This window comes from Pristis pectinata, chromosome 21 (assembly GCF_009764475.1).
Source record: "Pristis pectinata isolate sPriPec2 chromosome 21, sPriPec2.1.pri, whole genome shotgun sequence".
Taxonomy (NCBI): Eukaryota; Metazoa; Chordata; class Chondrichthyes; order Rhinopristiformes; family Pristidae; genus Pristis; species Pristis pectinata.
This window is the reverse complement of record NC_067425.1, coordinates 30,066,313-30,080,947: the sequence shown is the minus strand read 5'-3', so window position 1 is coordinate 30,080,947 and position 14,635 is coordinate 30,066,313. Positions and strand designations below refer to the sequence as shown.

The following is a 14,635-nucleotide window of genomic DNA, read 5'->3' as shown; positions in this document are numbered from 1 at the left end:
AACATCTGTGTCTCCTGCACTATGCTCTGGCAACATCTGTCACCCCCTGCACAGTGCTCAGGCAACATCTGTTTCTGCACTGTGCTCTAGATGAATCTGTCTCCGCCACACTGCTGGCTGCATTTGTCTCTGCCCTGCACTCTGGTCTGGCTGGGTCTGTCAGCAGTGTTTTGTACTCTGACTGGGATCAAGATGTACTTGCATCTTATTACATCTTAGTCTCACTCTGAGCATCTAAGCACCTTTGCCTAGGTTCTTGGTTTTCCAGCCTGGGGTTGCTTTTTTTTTTGACCACAGTTGTGTCCATGTGCTCATGGAGCATTCGAGAGGCTGTTACACAGGGCCCAATCTATGTGTCCAGTGGTGGCAGGACACTAGACTGTGGTCCTTCCCCAGAAAGCCTTAACAGTGTCTGCACCAAGCTTCAGTATGTCCCTCAGCACGTATTCCTGCACCTTGGAATATGCAGACATCTTATAGTGGAAGGCCAACAAGTTTCGGGCAGACTAAAGTGCATCTTTCACCGATTTGATGAACTCCCAGCAGCACTTGATGTCTGTCTCATTATGTGTCCCTGGGACCAACCAGTAGACCAGAAAGTCCTCCATTACGCAACTGTTGGGGTGAGCCTCGACAAGGACCACTGCATCTTTTTACCGACCTTCCTGGCAAATGCACAGCCCACGAGGAGCTAGACGATCATCTCATCCACACCGTAGTGAGAGCAGTGTGCAGTGGGATTGAGGCTCCAACTGTGCAGGAAGGATGTGAGGGGAGGATGACTCCCTGCCAACCGAGTGAGGTGTGTGTTTGTGAGCTCTGATGACGAGGCATTCTGCCAAATAACTTTGACGGTCTCCTCATGGGGACCATTGCACAGGAACGTGAGCTGTGGTATAACAGCTGTTAGCCCAACACTCTGTGGCACCTTGCTCTGCCACCCAAACTTGAGTTCAGAATCAGATTTACTGTCACCAACTTATATGATGTTAAATTTGTTGTTGTTTTGTGGCAGCATTACATTGCAAATACATAAAATTACTAAAAATTACAAAATAGTCCCAAAAAAAACGAATAACGAGGTAGTGTTCATGGGTACACAGACGGCTCAGAAATCTGATGGTGGAGGGGAAGAAGATGTTTCTGAATTGTGGAGTGTGGGTCTTCAGGCTCCTGTACCCTCCTCCCTGATGGTAGTAATGAGAAGAGGGCATATCCCTGATGGTGAGGGTCCTTAGTGATGGATAATTGGTAAATTGGTTTATTATTGCCACATGTACTGAGGTACAGTGAAAAACTTGTCTTGCATACTGTTCATACAGATCGATTCATTACACAGTGTATTGAAGGTGCACAAAGTAAAACAAAACAATGCAGAATAAAGTGTTACAGTTACAGAGAAAGTGCATTGCAGGTAGTCAATGAGGTGCAAGGTCATAACGAGGTAGATTGTGAGGTCAAGGGTCCATCTTATCGTACTAGGAAAATGTTCAATCGTCTTATAACAGCAGGATAGAAGCTGTCCTTGAGCTTGGTGGTACGTGCTTTCAGGTTTTTATATCTTCTGTCCTGAATAAGAGGGGTCTTTGGTTATGCCGGCTGCTTTACTGAGGCAGCGAGAAGTATAGACGGAGTCCATGGAGGGGAGGCTGGTTTCCGTGATGTGCTGAGCTGTGTCAACAACTCCCTGCAGTTTCTTGCGGTCCTGGGCAGACCAATTGCCCTACCAAGCCGTGATACATCCAGATAGGATGCTTTCTATGGTGCATCGATAAAAATTGGTGAGGGTTGACAGGGACATGCCAAATTTCTTTAGCCTCCTGAGGAAGTAGAGGTGCTGCTGAGCTTTCTTGGCTGTGATGTCTATGTGGTTGGACCAGGACAGGCTATTGATGATGTTCATTCCAAGGAACTTGAAGCTCTCAACCCTCTCGACCTCAGACATAAACAGGACCGTGTGCACCACCCCCCTTCCTGAAGTCAATGACCAGTTCTTCTGTTTTGCTGACATTGAGGGAAAGGTTGTTGTCATGACACCATGGTACTAAGCTCTCTATCTCCTTCCTGTACTCTGATTCATCTTATTTGAGATACGGCCCACTACGGTGGTATCATCTGCAAACTTGTAGATGGAGTTAGAGCAGAATCTGGCCACGCAGTCATGAGTATATAGGGAGTAGAGGGCTGAGGACACAGCCTTGTGGGGCACCAGTGTTGAGGATAATCATGGCAGACGTGTTGCTGCCTATCCTCACTGATTGTGATCTGTTGGTCAGGAAATCAAGGATCCAGTTGCAGAGGGAGGTGTTGAGTTCTAGGTCTTGGAGTTTGGTGATGAGTTTGCTTGGAATTATAGTATTGAAGGTGGAGCTGTAGTCAACAAACAATAGTCTAATGCAGATGTCTTTACTGTCCAGATGCTCCTTCTTGAGGCACCGCCTGTTGAAGATGTCCTCGATGGTGGGGAGGGTTGTGCCTGTGATGGAGGTGAAGGCAAAGGCCAGTAATCCACCTTCCTCCCTTATCAGATTCCATCATCTTCAGCCCTTTGTCACTTCCAACTATCACCTCCCAGCTTCTGGTACCATTCCCATTCCCCTCTCCCCATCTGCCTGTCACCACACCCCCCCCCTCACCTAGATCCACCTATCACCTGCCAGTTCTTGCTCCACCCCATCCCTTCACCTTTTTACACTGGCTATCTCCACTTCAGTCCAGATGAAGGGTCTCGACACAAAACGTCGACTGTCCATTTCCCTCCATAGATGCTGCCTGACCCGCTGAGTTCCTCCAGCATCAGGTTCCAGCATCTGCAGTCTCTTGTGTGTCCAAAGGCCAGTAATCGTCAGGCTGAGGGTGACCTGCCTACCTTGGCTTTACACAGTGTGGATAGAAAGCCCATGCTCTAGGTTCAAGTTTCCTAAATCAGACTAACTGGCTTCTGGGTGTAGGCTGCCATAGTCACCATCATCTCTTCTTCCCAATCACCTTGGGCCACATGGCACTTCAGTTCTTCAGTGACTGCAGAGTGTGGACTAAATGGGAGCTTATTCTTCATTAGCAGGAGTGATGTCTAGGGTGCCTTGTCCCATGACGGAGGAGTCTTGCAATGTCCTGCCCATTTATATTACTGGAAGTTGTGAACTCGTCAGAGACTTTTGTCACGTCGATATCCGCGAGGTGGAGCCCTATTAGTGCTTCCTTGAACGGGATTCAGAATACAGCCAGTCGCCAGGTCCCGACAGGGTTCCACTCCTGAGGACCATTGGTAAGTCGGAAATGAACAACAACAGTGTGTGGAAGAGGATCACGGAGACAGCTGTGAGGGGAGAGCGAACAGGCCCGGGATGAGTGACCACCAGCCGGGCCTCACTGGCTCAGCGAGTGAGGGAGCGAGTCTGCTCAGCGCTCCCGGCTCTGCTCGGTTCCACCCAGCCCTCAATTGTTAAGGCTCGGTGGGGAGTGAGTGCCCGTGACACTCTGTGATGTTGCCGTTTGCTAGTGTTGTGTGTGTGTCTACTAGTAGAGTGGCTTTTTTACGCTCACAGTCACTGCTCTTCTTCAGCGTTGTCACCTGTAGCCCCTACAATGGTGTTAGCCTGAGAAAGAAACATTTCCAAATGTTCCAAATAACCTCTTATGCTTTGGAGAGAAGGAGGATTAGAGGTGACTTGATAGAAGTGTACAAGATGATAAGAGGCATAGATCGAGTGGACAGGCAGAGACTTTTTCCCAGGGTGACAATGGCTAACACCAGAGGGCATAATTTTAAGGTGATTGGAGGAAGATATAAGGGGGATATCAGAGGTAAGTTTTTTTACACAGAGTGGTGGGTGCGTGGAACGCACTGCCTGCAGAAGTTGTGGGGGCAGATACATTGGGACATTTAAGAGACTCTTAGACACATGAATGATAGAAAAATGGAGGGCTATGTGGGAGGGAACGGTTAGATAGATCTTGAAGCGAGATAAAATGTTGACACAACATTGTGGGCTGAATGCCGTGATGTTCTATGTTTATCATATCTCCTGAATTTTCCAATATATCCAATGTACGCCACTTTAATTGTTTTTGTGTTCTAATCTTTTAGCTTCAAGCATGTCTTATATTTCACCATGGGTTTATACTCACCCAGTCTTACTGACTGCAGCTGGTGATTTCCATCTATCCCGTTCTTGTCACCAGCATGTTGTATTCTGGGTTCTTCTAATCCAACCTCTAGAGCTGAGTATCACTATTGCTCGTTCAATAATTCTGACGAAAACTTCAATACAGCCGCTATTTCTGGCAATTGGTCTCATCTGAACTGCAAGCACAGTACAAGCAATGTTACAAGGTATAACCAGGTGACCCTGTCTCTTACACTAGTAACCCATCACCTTTATGTTTTGTAGCCTTGGTGGAGTTTGCCATGACTTTTGCACCTGAATCGATTTATCCATGTAACATGTATTCATACACTTGCCTAAAAATTGGATCTTTCTGCATACATCTCACTATTACCACTGCTGTGAAAAGGAATTTGTTTTCTACTGTCCGTAGGATATAAATCTTGTTTTCTAAGTCCATTGTGGCTTGTCCAATTGGGTGGCCTGTACTCCAAGTCCTTGTCATATTGATCCAGTAAGATGGCCCATTTCTGCATCCTTAATGGTCATCATGGGAACAGCAGACCTAGACCCCAGAATGGCCGAAATGGTCAGTAATTAGCATGAAAGATCTTCCCAGCAAGAATGGGTGAAACCTGTAACTCCAAATAAAATCACCAATGCCTCCTCTATCTGAGTGTATATGTGTAGGTATGGGGCTCTCTCTGATCATTGTCTATGACATGGCTAATCACTGCCCCAGTCTGCAATTAGAAAAGTCACAGGCAGGTTTGAACACATGGTTGGTGTAATGCACCAAAAAGGACTCATTCCTGATATTTTTCTCACAGGGACCCCACACCTTTTACTGATCTCTGCTCCACTACCGTGCCGTGTCTCTTTAACTGCTGATGAAGTGAAATCAACACTATTCCAAAGTTTGATAGAACTCAGGTGTAGTACTGGATCATACCTGTCACCCAGGTGACACAATGCCACAGCTGGTAGAGCTGCTGCCTCACAGCTCCAGTGACCCAGGTTCAATCCTGACCTCTGGTGCTGTCTGTGTGGAGTTTGCACGTTCTCCCTGTGACAGCGTGGGTTTCCTCCGGGTGCTCCAGTTTCCTCCCATATCTTAACTGCGTGCGCATTGGTAAGTTAATTGGCCACTGTAAATTGCCTGTAGTATGTGTAGAATCTGAGGGGAATGCAGGCAGAACAAAACGGGCTCAGCGTAAATGAGTGTTTAATGGTCGGCACGGACTCAGTGGGCCAAAGGGCCTGTTTCTGTGCTCTGTGACTCTAGAAGTGACAGGAGGTGTCCTGGAAGAGTTTTCTCGCTCTGATAACGACCTCAGCTTTCTCTTTAACTGGCTGCAGCACATTTTCATCCACTCACTGACCCAAGTAAATCACTTCCCATGTGAGGGCACAGTTTTATATATTGAAACTTGATATTTAGGTCGATGAAGTATTTGGGACTCTTCCTCAAGTATGCAAGCAGTTGCAATTAGAATGTTATCCTGATTACAAGACAATGCAGCATCTTATCCGTAGTTGCCTGGAATATTTTAGGTGATGATTTCACTCCACACAGTGGCTTGGTGATGGAGGACCACCCTTGTGGGTGTTAACTGTGAAGTCGTGTTGGCCTTCTTCGTTGACATTAAGTAAACATATGCAAGAGATGGTTCTAGTGATGAAGATCTTTGACCCTACTAATTCAGAGTTCAGTGTAAGACTCTTGAGGCATCGGCACAGGGCATTGTTTTGTATCCACAGGACTGTTAAGGCTCAAGTTATAATCTCCGCAGAGTCAGATAGTCTTACCTTGATACCACCACATGTGTTGCCCAATCACTCTGGAACATTCACTGGTATCTCTTGTCACCCCAGTTTATTTACCTCCTTCCATATGAACTTTCTGTGTTTCCGACTGAGCGGAAAGCAAGGAAATGCAGATCAAGGGTCTTCACCCCTCTACCCCTCCTACTCCCACCCAACAATGATTCTATAGGTGAAATTAGTGTAGGTTATTCCTAGCAGACAGTTTTTGAAACTTTATCCTTATGACAGAATATGATGTCCAGGCATTTTCACCCTTTCCATCAGATCCTAGAGGAGAATTTGAGGACCAGGATCTTTGCTCTAGACCATTTAAGAATCTCACTTCCCATCCAGTCTATCTAAAGGTAGCCTGAACCTTGTGGTCTCTAGCATTGCTCTTTAGACAATTAATAATGTATTTAAGGAGATGCAACAAAGTAAAGGCATATTTAATAAATAGGAAGAAAGTGATAATGTGAGGAATAGAGGATCCTTGGAATGCACAGATCTTAATAAATAGCAGGACAGATCGATAATATGGTTAAAAGAGCATCTGGTATTCTATCCTTTGTTAGACAAAGCACATATAAGATGGGGGAGATTATGCTGGAACGATATATAATACTGGTTAGACAATAGCTTGAGTACTGGCACTACAACACAGGAAAGATATGAATGCACTGAAGAGGTATAGAAGAGACTTACACACATGTTGTCCTGTCCGGAAAATTGTAGCTATGTGGAAAGACTGTGGTTTTCTTTGGAACAGAAGAGGCTGAGGGGAGATTTATTTGAGTTGAATAAAATTATAAGAGGCATAGATGGAGTAGGAAGGAAAGACCTGTTTCCCTTAGCAGATGGGTCAAATTCCAGGGGACATAGTTTAAAACTAATTGGTAGAAGGATTAGGGAGATGAGGAAAATTGTTTTCTGCAAGGGGGTGGTGGGAGTCTGGAGCTCACTGCGTAGAGGATGGTGGAGCCAGAAACTCTCATTACAATTAAACTCCGATAATTCTGTATCTGACCTTTTGGCAGTCCCCAACGAAAACAGAGTGTTGGACGTACGCAGTGGCAAGCAGCATCAGGGGCAAAAGGTGTAAGTTGACATTTCAGGTCGAGACCCTGTGTTTGGAAATCTCGATGGTTTAGCATCAAATTCACAAGATGAAGTTTCACTCTCTGGATCCTGGTTCCCACAGTCCAGTCCACTCTCTGGATCCCAGTTCCCACAGTCTGGTCCACTCTCCGGATCCAGTTCCCAATCCCCCTTCCACTCTCTAGATCCATTCACTTTCCAGATCCTGATTCCTATGCTCCCTTCCACTTTCTGGATCCCAGTTCCCATGCTCCATTCCACTCTCCAGATCCCAGTTCCCATGTTCTCTTCAAACTGACCAGGGTACATTTCCCTTACTCCCTATAAACCTACTGGATTCGCTATTCACTTTTTAAAATACAATGTAACATCAAATAAGTGAGTTAAGAATCTGTTAATGTTTTAATATGAATATCATTCAATAGTCCAGAAAATCTGTTCATCCAGCACCACAGTGAGAAACGTCAGATCGCTTCATCCTGCAACAGCCGTGTTTAGGAAGCTATGGGATTAATCAAGTGTTTTTTTTGTAGTATTTGCATTTAATGCGGAGAGGATACCAGAAAGGACAAACTGCATTTGCTCCCTACTCCCTCTCATGGCCCCACGGCGCTGTAAACAGATTCATTAATGATTAGTGTTTTCGCAGAAAAACAAACATCAAGATCAGAAAATATGTTCTAACCTGGTTGGACTATAATGATTAACCAAAGGAAGCTATACAGTGCATTATTTTCTGTAAGGTGGATTTTCTTTCTGCTGATGGCTGTACAATTGAACATGGCCTTTCAGTGGGTCAGGCAGCCTGGAATGGATGTGGCATTAATGGTTTTGATTATTGGACTCTGGCCTGTTGTGATATGTGGTATGGTACTTCTTTGATACCCTAAATAATGTCATAATTTAATTGGTGAAACATTATTATTTTTCCCTTTAATGTAAGATTTGCATATATTATACAATGAAGATAAAGGAGTGTGGATATGGTGGGATGTTAATGTTACACTGTTCTAAATTCGGGTGTTTTGTTGACAATGATCAGGGCTGAGGTATATGTGGGCTACTTAGGTTTTTTAGAGGGCACTCTGGCTCAACTCCCTATACACACATTACTGTGTGTCTAAGCACAGCTCCAATGCCATGTACAAATTCGCCAAAGACACCACTGTTGTTGGACGAATCACAGGTAGCAATGAGTGAGGTGAGCGTACAGGAGCGAGACAGGACACTCGGTTGAGTGGTGCCTCAACAACAACCTCTCGCTACAACTAAACAGCTGGTTGTTGACTTCAGGAAGGGGAAGGAGGGTGAACATGTGCTAGTCTACATTGGGGGATCGGTGGTGGAGAGGGTCAGCAGCTTTAAATTTGTGGGCATTAACATATCAGATGACCTGTCCTGGGCCCAGCACATAGATGCAATCACAAGGAAGGCGTGCCAGTGTCTTTAATTAGGAGGTTTGGATTGTCACCGAACACTCTAACAAACTTCTACAGATATACTGTTGAAAGTATCCTGACTGGTTGTATCACGGCCTGGTACGGCAATTTGAATGCGCAGGAACGTAAGGAGCTGCAGAGGGTCATGGACTCAGCCCAATGCCTCACGGGAACATCCCTCCCCACCATCAGTAGTATCTACATGAGGCACTGCCTCAAGAAGGCAACATCTACTATCAAAGATCCCCACCATCTAGGCCGCACCTTCTTCTCGCAGCTACCATCAGGCAGGAGGTATAGAAGCAAGAACAGCTACTTCCCTTCGTCCATTCAGTTCTTGAACCAACCTGCACAACCCTAATCACTACATCAGTATAGCAACACTATGATCACTTTGCACTACAATGGACTTTGTTGTTTCTGTTCTAATTGTGTTCTTTCTCGTAAAAATTGTATATAATTTATTTTTAATTTATGCTTTTCTTGTGAATGCTGCTTATCTGATGCTACGTGCCTGTGATGCTGCTGCAAGTAAGCTTTTCATTGCACCTGTGTGTCTGACTGGAGACAGTTGTGATGCTGCAATTCACTTTGGTATCCTTTCAGTCAGAAAGTTGGAAATTAAATTAGCCCTGGACCCCTTTCCTAAATATTATGCCCTGACTTCTCCACTTCTTCTTGAAAGTAGAGGTTGTTAAGTACTTGTGTGATGTCAATGGATGATTATTGGATTCCCCATAATCAGAATCATGGAGTCATATTAGATAAGATATCTTTATTAGTCACATGTACATCGAAACACAGTGAAATGCATCTTTTGCATAGAGTGTTCTGGGGGCAGCCCGGAAGTGTCGCCACGCTTCCGGCGCCAACATAGCATGCCCACAACTTCCTAACCTGTACGTCTTTGGAATGTGGGAAGAAACCGGAGCACCCGGAGGAAACCCACGCAGACACGGGGAGAACGTACAAACTCCTTACAGACAGCAGCTGGAATTGAATCTGGGTCGCTGGCACTGTAATAGCGTTACGCTAACTGCTACACTACTGTGCCCGCACAGTATTAAAATACATTGGTTACACTCACATACCTTGCGTCACCCAATAAGAAACCTGAACCTTGCAGAATTACACCGTGACTTTTGAAAGGTGGGAAACATTGCCAAGAGAAATGTGTTGATTAGAGGAACAGATATACATTGTAGAGAGGAAAACATTTATTGTAGAATAAATGCGTGTATTAAAGAGGATAAATATTCTCATCTCTAATGCATTTATGCTTAACATTATAGAAGAAGACCTCTGTAATAATAACCAAGTAATTAAAGGAGGATGGATCAAATGGCCAGAGAATCGAGTCGAAAGAAGTGTGATGACTTACATCTGTCCTGATGGATTCCGACCCTATCCTGTCAGCTGGAGGTACTGCAGCAGGGACGGTAAATGGAGTCATCTGAGAAACGTTTATGGTGAAAGAGCACAGGAGGCATCATGCAAAGGTTTGCCTTTATCCAGAATGTTAATCCTCTTGCAGTGAGCTGAAATAGGCTTGAAATTACTTTTGATTGAGTTGAAGGTCAACATATGCCTTCAAATATATAAACTGCTCTGCACTGGCAGCACATTATCATATCACATTAATGTTAAATTGGTCTCATTCAGCCAAAAGTGGAGTCATAATAATTCAGTGAGAATTTCTCCAATGAACTGGGTGATTCACTCCTATTCTTCAAAACCACACCTGTGGATGCTAAATGTTCCAGATTACTCAGGGGGTCTCCAGATTACTGCCCCAAGCCCTTGCCCACAAAACCCAGGCAATTCAGTTCCATGGGCACAAGTATTTATATCCACTGTGTGCCGATTTTGAAATTCATGGGCTTGGTTTTAACTGATGTGTTTCCTATAGAACAGTAAAGCATAGGAATAGGCCCTTCAGCCCACCATGTTGTGCTGAACTAATTAAACTAGTAATTAAATGCCTAACTAACTTTACAAAGGTCTATTTTTCTGTTGTTCTGGCGAAGGGGCTTCAACCTGGAATATTCACTCTTTCTCTTTCCTTAGGTTCTACTTGACCAGCTGAGTTTTCCCAGAAAATTTTCTGTTTTTATTTCTGTTTTTCTACCATTGCCTCATTGGTGGATGCCCCTATTTATAACACCAAGGTCTGAGGCTATTAGCAACTTAAGCTAGCATGGAGAAGGATTTAACTTTTATGTGCCTCTGTGCATGAAAGTACAAATCACTTTTTTTTAATACACTTGCATCAAATGTATCAGTTAACTGTGTCAACAGGGGATTAACTCACAGTGGGAAACTGTCATTGGTCAGTCGATGATCTTTTCCAGATTGTAATGGATTTGGAAGGAAAAAGACCCCATTATTTTTCTCTACATTATCAATTTGTGCAGCATATACTCTAATGGAAAGCTAGAATTTGTTGCACCAGGAATGAGAACTGAAGATGTAAGGTTGCAATTTGTCCAAAAAACAACATAAGGAGACAACATGTACGGTGTGAACGTGAAGGCAGTGGAGTCCTCACACTGCAGCTGCTGAGCTCAAGTTGTGGGTTGGACACCTGACACCCAAGACATTAGTTCGCGACGATGAACTCTGTAAGGCCATTGCATTGTGCTGCTTCCATGGACCCTACTCATGATTATATTTGCACATGTTAGCTATGTATTGCAAAGATGAAATGTCTGGTGATATCAGGTTGAAAAAGTGATGATATGAAGTGTCGTACCTACTTGCATGTATGGAAAATGGAACATATAGGAAAACAAATAAATGCAGGATAACGATATGGGAATGAGGTATTTTCCAGATCCTGTTTCAGCAAATTTATGAGCTGTTTCAAACACAAAATGGAGCATATAATAGCATATTTTTCCAGCAGTTGGACATAATAATTGCATATCTTTCCTTTAAAACAGGAACTTTACATAGAAGCATTTTTATGAAATGCACAGCATCCTGCCTGCAGCCATGGTCAAAAAATAAATTGCTGGTATTTTTATTCCATGGCTCATGAATTATTGTTATGTTTTAACATTTGTCATCCTTCCATCCACTGCTTCATGCAATAATTCATTTGAGATGGTTGCCAAGACTTTGCTGCCTTATTCCCTCTAGTTTAACGTAAGTAATCTTCGTCTGGCCATGGGTTTTGAAATTATTGGGGCTTCTGATATTTTGCAAATCATCATGTTTGTTATGAATATATCTAGATTGTGTTGTATATCTTTTATAATCAAAATTTCATTTCCTGTTGTTACTCCTGACCAGAAACCTTCCTCTTATACCCGGCTCTTCTCAGTTCTATCTTTCTGCCATGCTATCCACATCTGGTCCATCCTTCATCCGCCATTCCTCGTGGTGGATGGTACTCCTCCCACTGAGTAGTTGGTGCCATTTGGATCAATGTTCTTTGCTTTTAACAAGTGTTCCGGTATGGTTGTCTCCTTTCCCAACTGACCCTCGTTGTATCCATGTTCCCTCAAACTTGCATCCGTCTTTGTTCTACCGCCACCCTCTCTAAAGTAATCCCTGACTTCAAACATCAAAATTATTGTTATTATTTCAAAAATGCTCAACAACTCCACTATCCCTTTAACCATTTAGATCTGCAACAATCTAGTGTCTTACCTACAACATAGTTTTGTTGTTTTTAATCCAATGTTAGATCAAACAATTTATGCACGATTAGTTGTGGAATATCCTAGCTCAACAGTTTACTTCTCCTTGAAATGCATTTGGAAATCCAACATTCAAGCCAAAGGTTGCTACTGCATTTATTACTCTCTAACCTAGTACACTGTGTGGCACTAACAGTAATCCAGTCGTTTGCCATCCTTGGTAAATTGTTGTAATCTAGGCCCTAATTATGGAAGTCCCCCTGCAAGACTTTCATTCCACTCTTGTATACGTTCCATTGAACCACAATTCATGACTGGCCCACACATTCTTCCCTTTTGCTTCATTATATTCCTTAATTATTGCCTGGAACGCAACACATTTTTTGCTACTCGAATTTAATATTCAGACTCTTGTGGATTTTGCCCCACCATTCACATCCCCAAGTATGGTCCTGATGCAGGATTTCGACCCAAAACGTCGACAGTTCCTTTCCTCCCACAGGTGCTGCTCGACCAGCTGAGTTCCTCCAGCAGATTGCTTGTTACTCCAGATACCAGCATCTGTGGCCTCTTGTGTCTCCACAGTCTAAGTATTATCTCATGCAGTGAATGATATCGTTTCGGATGTAACCATTCTTAATTCTCTCCTGGACTACTTTGCAGAAGTAACTTGCCTTGCTCCTCAACTTTTTGAATTTGGAATACTCAATCCTCAGAAAACCATCTACAAAGTCAATGAATCCATCAACTTTCGTTGCTTTGATGGATTCCAGCTGATCGGTTCATCTTCAACGACATGTTTGCCAAATGGTCAATGGAGTGGGAAAGTGCCCAGATGCAACACTATAGGTATTTATTTATTTTTTGTATAACTTTTACACTGTCATTTAGTAAGCATAATGCTTTAAGATTTTGGTTTACCTTTAGTGATTTAATGCATGATCTCTTGTTAGAGTTGTACTACGTAACACTTAACAGTTTTGTATGAATAAAACCTTATGATGTTTAGTTATATGATTCCCTGTACTACCTCAATGCACTGTGTAATGAAGTGATCTGAATGAACAGTATGCAAGACAAGTTTTTCACTGTACCTCAGTACACGTGACAATAATAAACCAATTTACCAATCCTTGATTCCAAGTTGGATTACATGCTACAAGAGATCTTGCATTAAATCACTAGAAGCAGACAACTGTTTTATGTGCAGAAATTTACTTATAAAACTTGAAGTGTCATCAAGAACAGAATTTGGTTTGACAATGACAGTGTAGGTTCACATGTTTGGTATAACACATCATAACCATTCCTGTTAGAATATTATACCAATAGCAATGTTTAACTTGTTATAAAAGGTTAACCCTTGTAGATTAAAAGAGCATAATAATTCCTTGGCAAATTTAAAGCTTTTAGTTTATACGTGGACCAAGTCTGTGCTGCCATAAATCACCACTTACACTAATTCTACAATAATCCCACTGAATCGTCCCCACATTCCCATCAATTGCCTTCAGATTCTGCAACTCATCTATGCACCAGGAGCAACTTACAGAGCCCAATTAACCTACCAATCTGCAAGTCTTTCAGATGTGGGAGGAAACCAGAGCACCCAGAGGAAACCCTTCTGTTCAACGGGAGAACATGCAAACTCGACACAGACAGCACCAGAGATCAGGTTTGAACCCACATCGCAGGAGCAGTAAGGCAGTAGCTTGACTAGTTCCGCCACTGTGCTGCCCAGAATTCCTCCCATGATCAACGACAAGTTGAGCATCCAGGGAGTGGAAACCTTTCCACTGCAGCAAAGGTGTGAACTATATTCAGAACACTTACAGCCACAACAGTGAAGTCAATGGCTGTCTGCATTCATGGGAAGCCAACAGTGCATCCCAGATGTACATGCCAATGCACCCAATGTGTCCCAGAAATGCAGGGAAAGGGAGAAGCAACAGGGAAAATTCAAAGAAGGGTCTGTGCTAAGGTGGAGGACAGGAGAAAGTGAATAAAAATGGAGTTGATGGATTCTGATGGAAAAGACTGGCAAAGGGTTAGAGATGTACGAAAGAGAAGATGAATTAATGTCTGAAATTATCAGCAGAATGAGAACAAAAGAACTTGGGCTAGAAATTTATTCACACAATCTAAAAGGGTGCTGTACTGTTGAAAATCAAGTTAATCTGGAGAAGAGCAATTTTGCACACATTTTTTGGTGAGATTTTCATTGTGGGCCAGTCATGCGTTGTGGTTCCATGAAACGTATGTAAGAGGAGAATGTGCCTGGATAGAATGGACGTGGAGAGGATGTTTCCATTAGTAGGAGAGTCCAGGAACCGAGGGCACAGCCTCAGAATAAAGGCACATCCCTTTACAACTGAGATGAGAAGAAATTTCTTCAGCGAGAGGGTGGTGAATCTGTGGAATTTATTGCCACAGAGGGCTGTGGAGGCCAAGTCATTGGGTGTATTTAAGGCTGAGGTTGATAGGGTCTTGATTGGTAAGGGGGTTAAGGGTTACTGGGAAGAAGGCAAGAGAATGGGGT

General features: G+C 43.4%; 1 protein-coding gene across 2 annotated transcripts in view; it reads left to right on the top strand.

Annotated features, from left to right (window-relative positions):
• The first annotated feature begins 7,735 nt into the window (after window positions 1-7,735).
• LOC127581422 (complement factor B-like) overlaps window positions 7,736-14,635 on the top strand; it is a 52,360-nt gene continuing 45,460 nt past the window's right edge. For both annotated transcript variants that reach the window (XM_052035828.1, XM_052035827.1), the window contains exons 1-3: window positions 7,736-7,878; window positions 9,745-9,951; window positions 12,760-12,945. In XM_052035828.1, coding sequence (XP_051891788.1) covers window positions 7,776-7,878; window positions 9,745-9,951; window positions 12,760-12,945 — 496 coding nt within the window. In that variant the 5' untranslated portion in view covers window positions 7,736-7,775. The remainder of the gene's footprint in view (window positions 7,879-9,744; window positions 9,952-12,759; window positions 12,946-14,635) is intronic.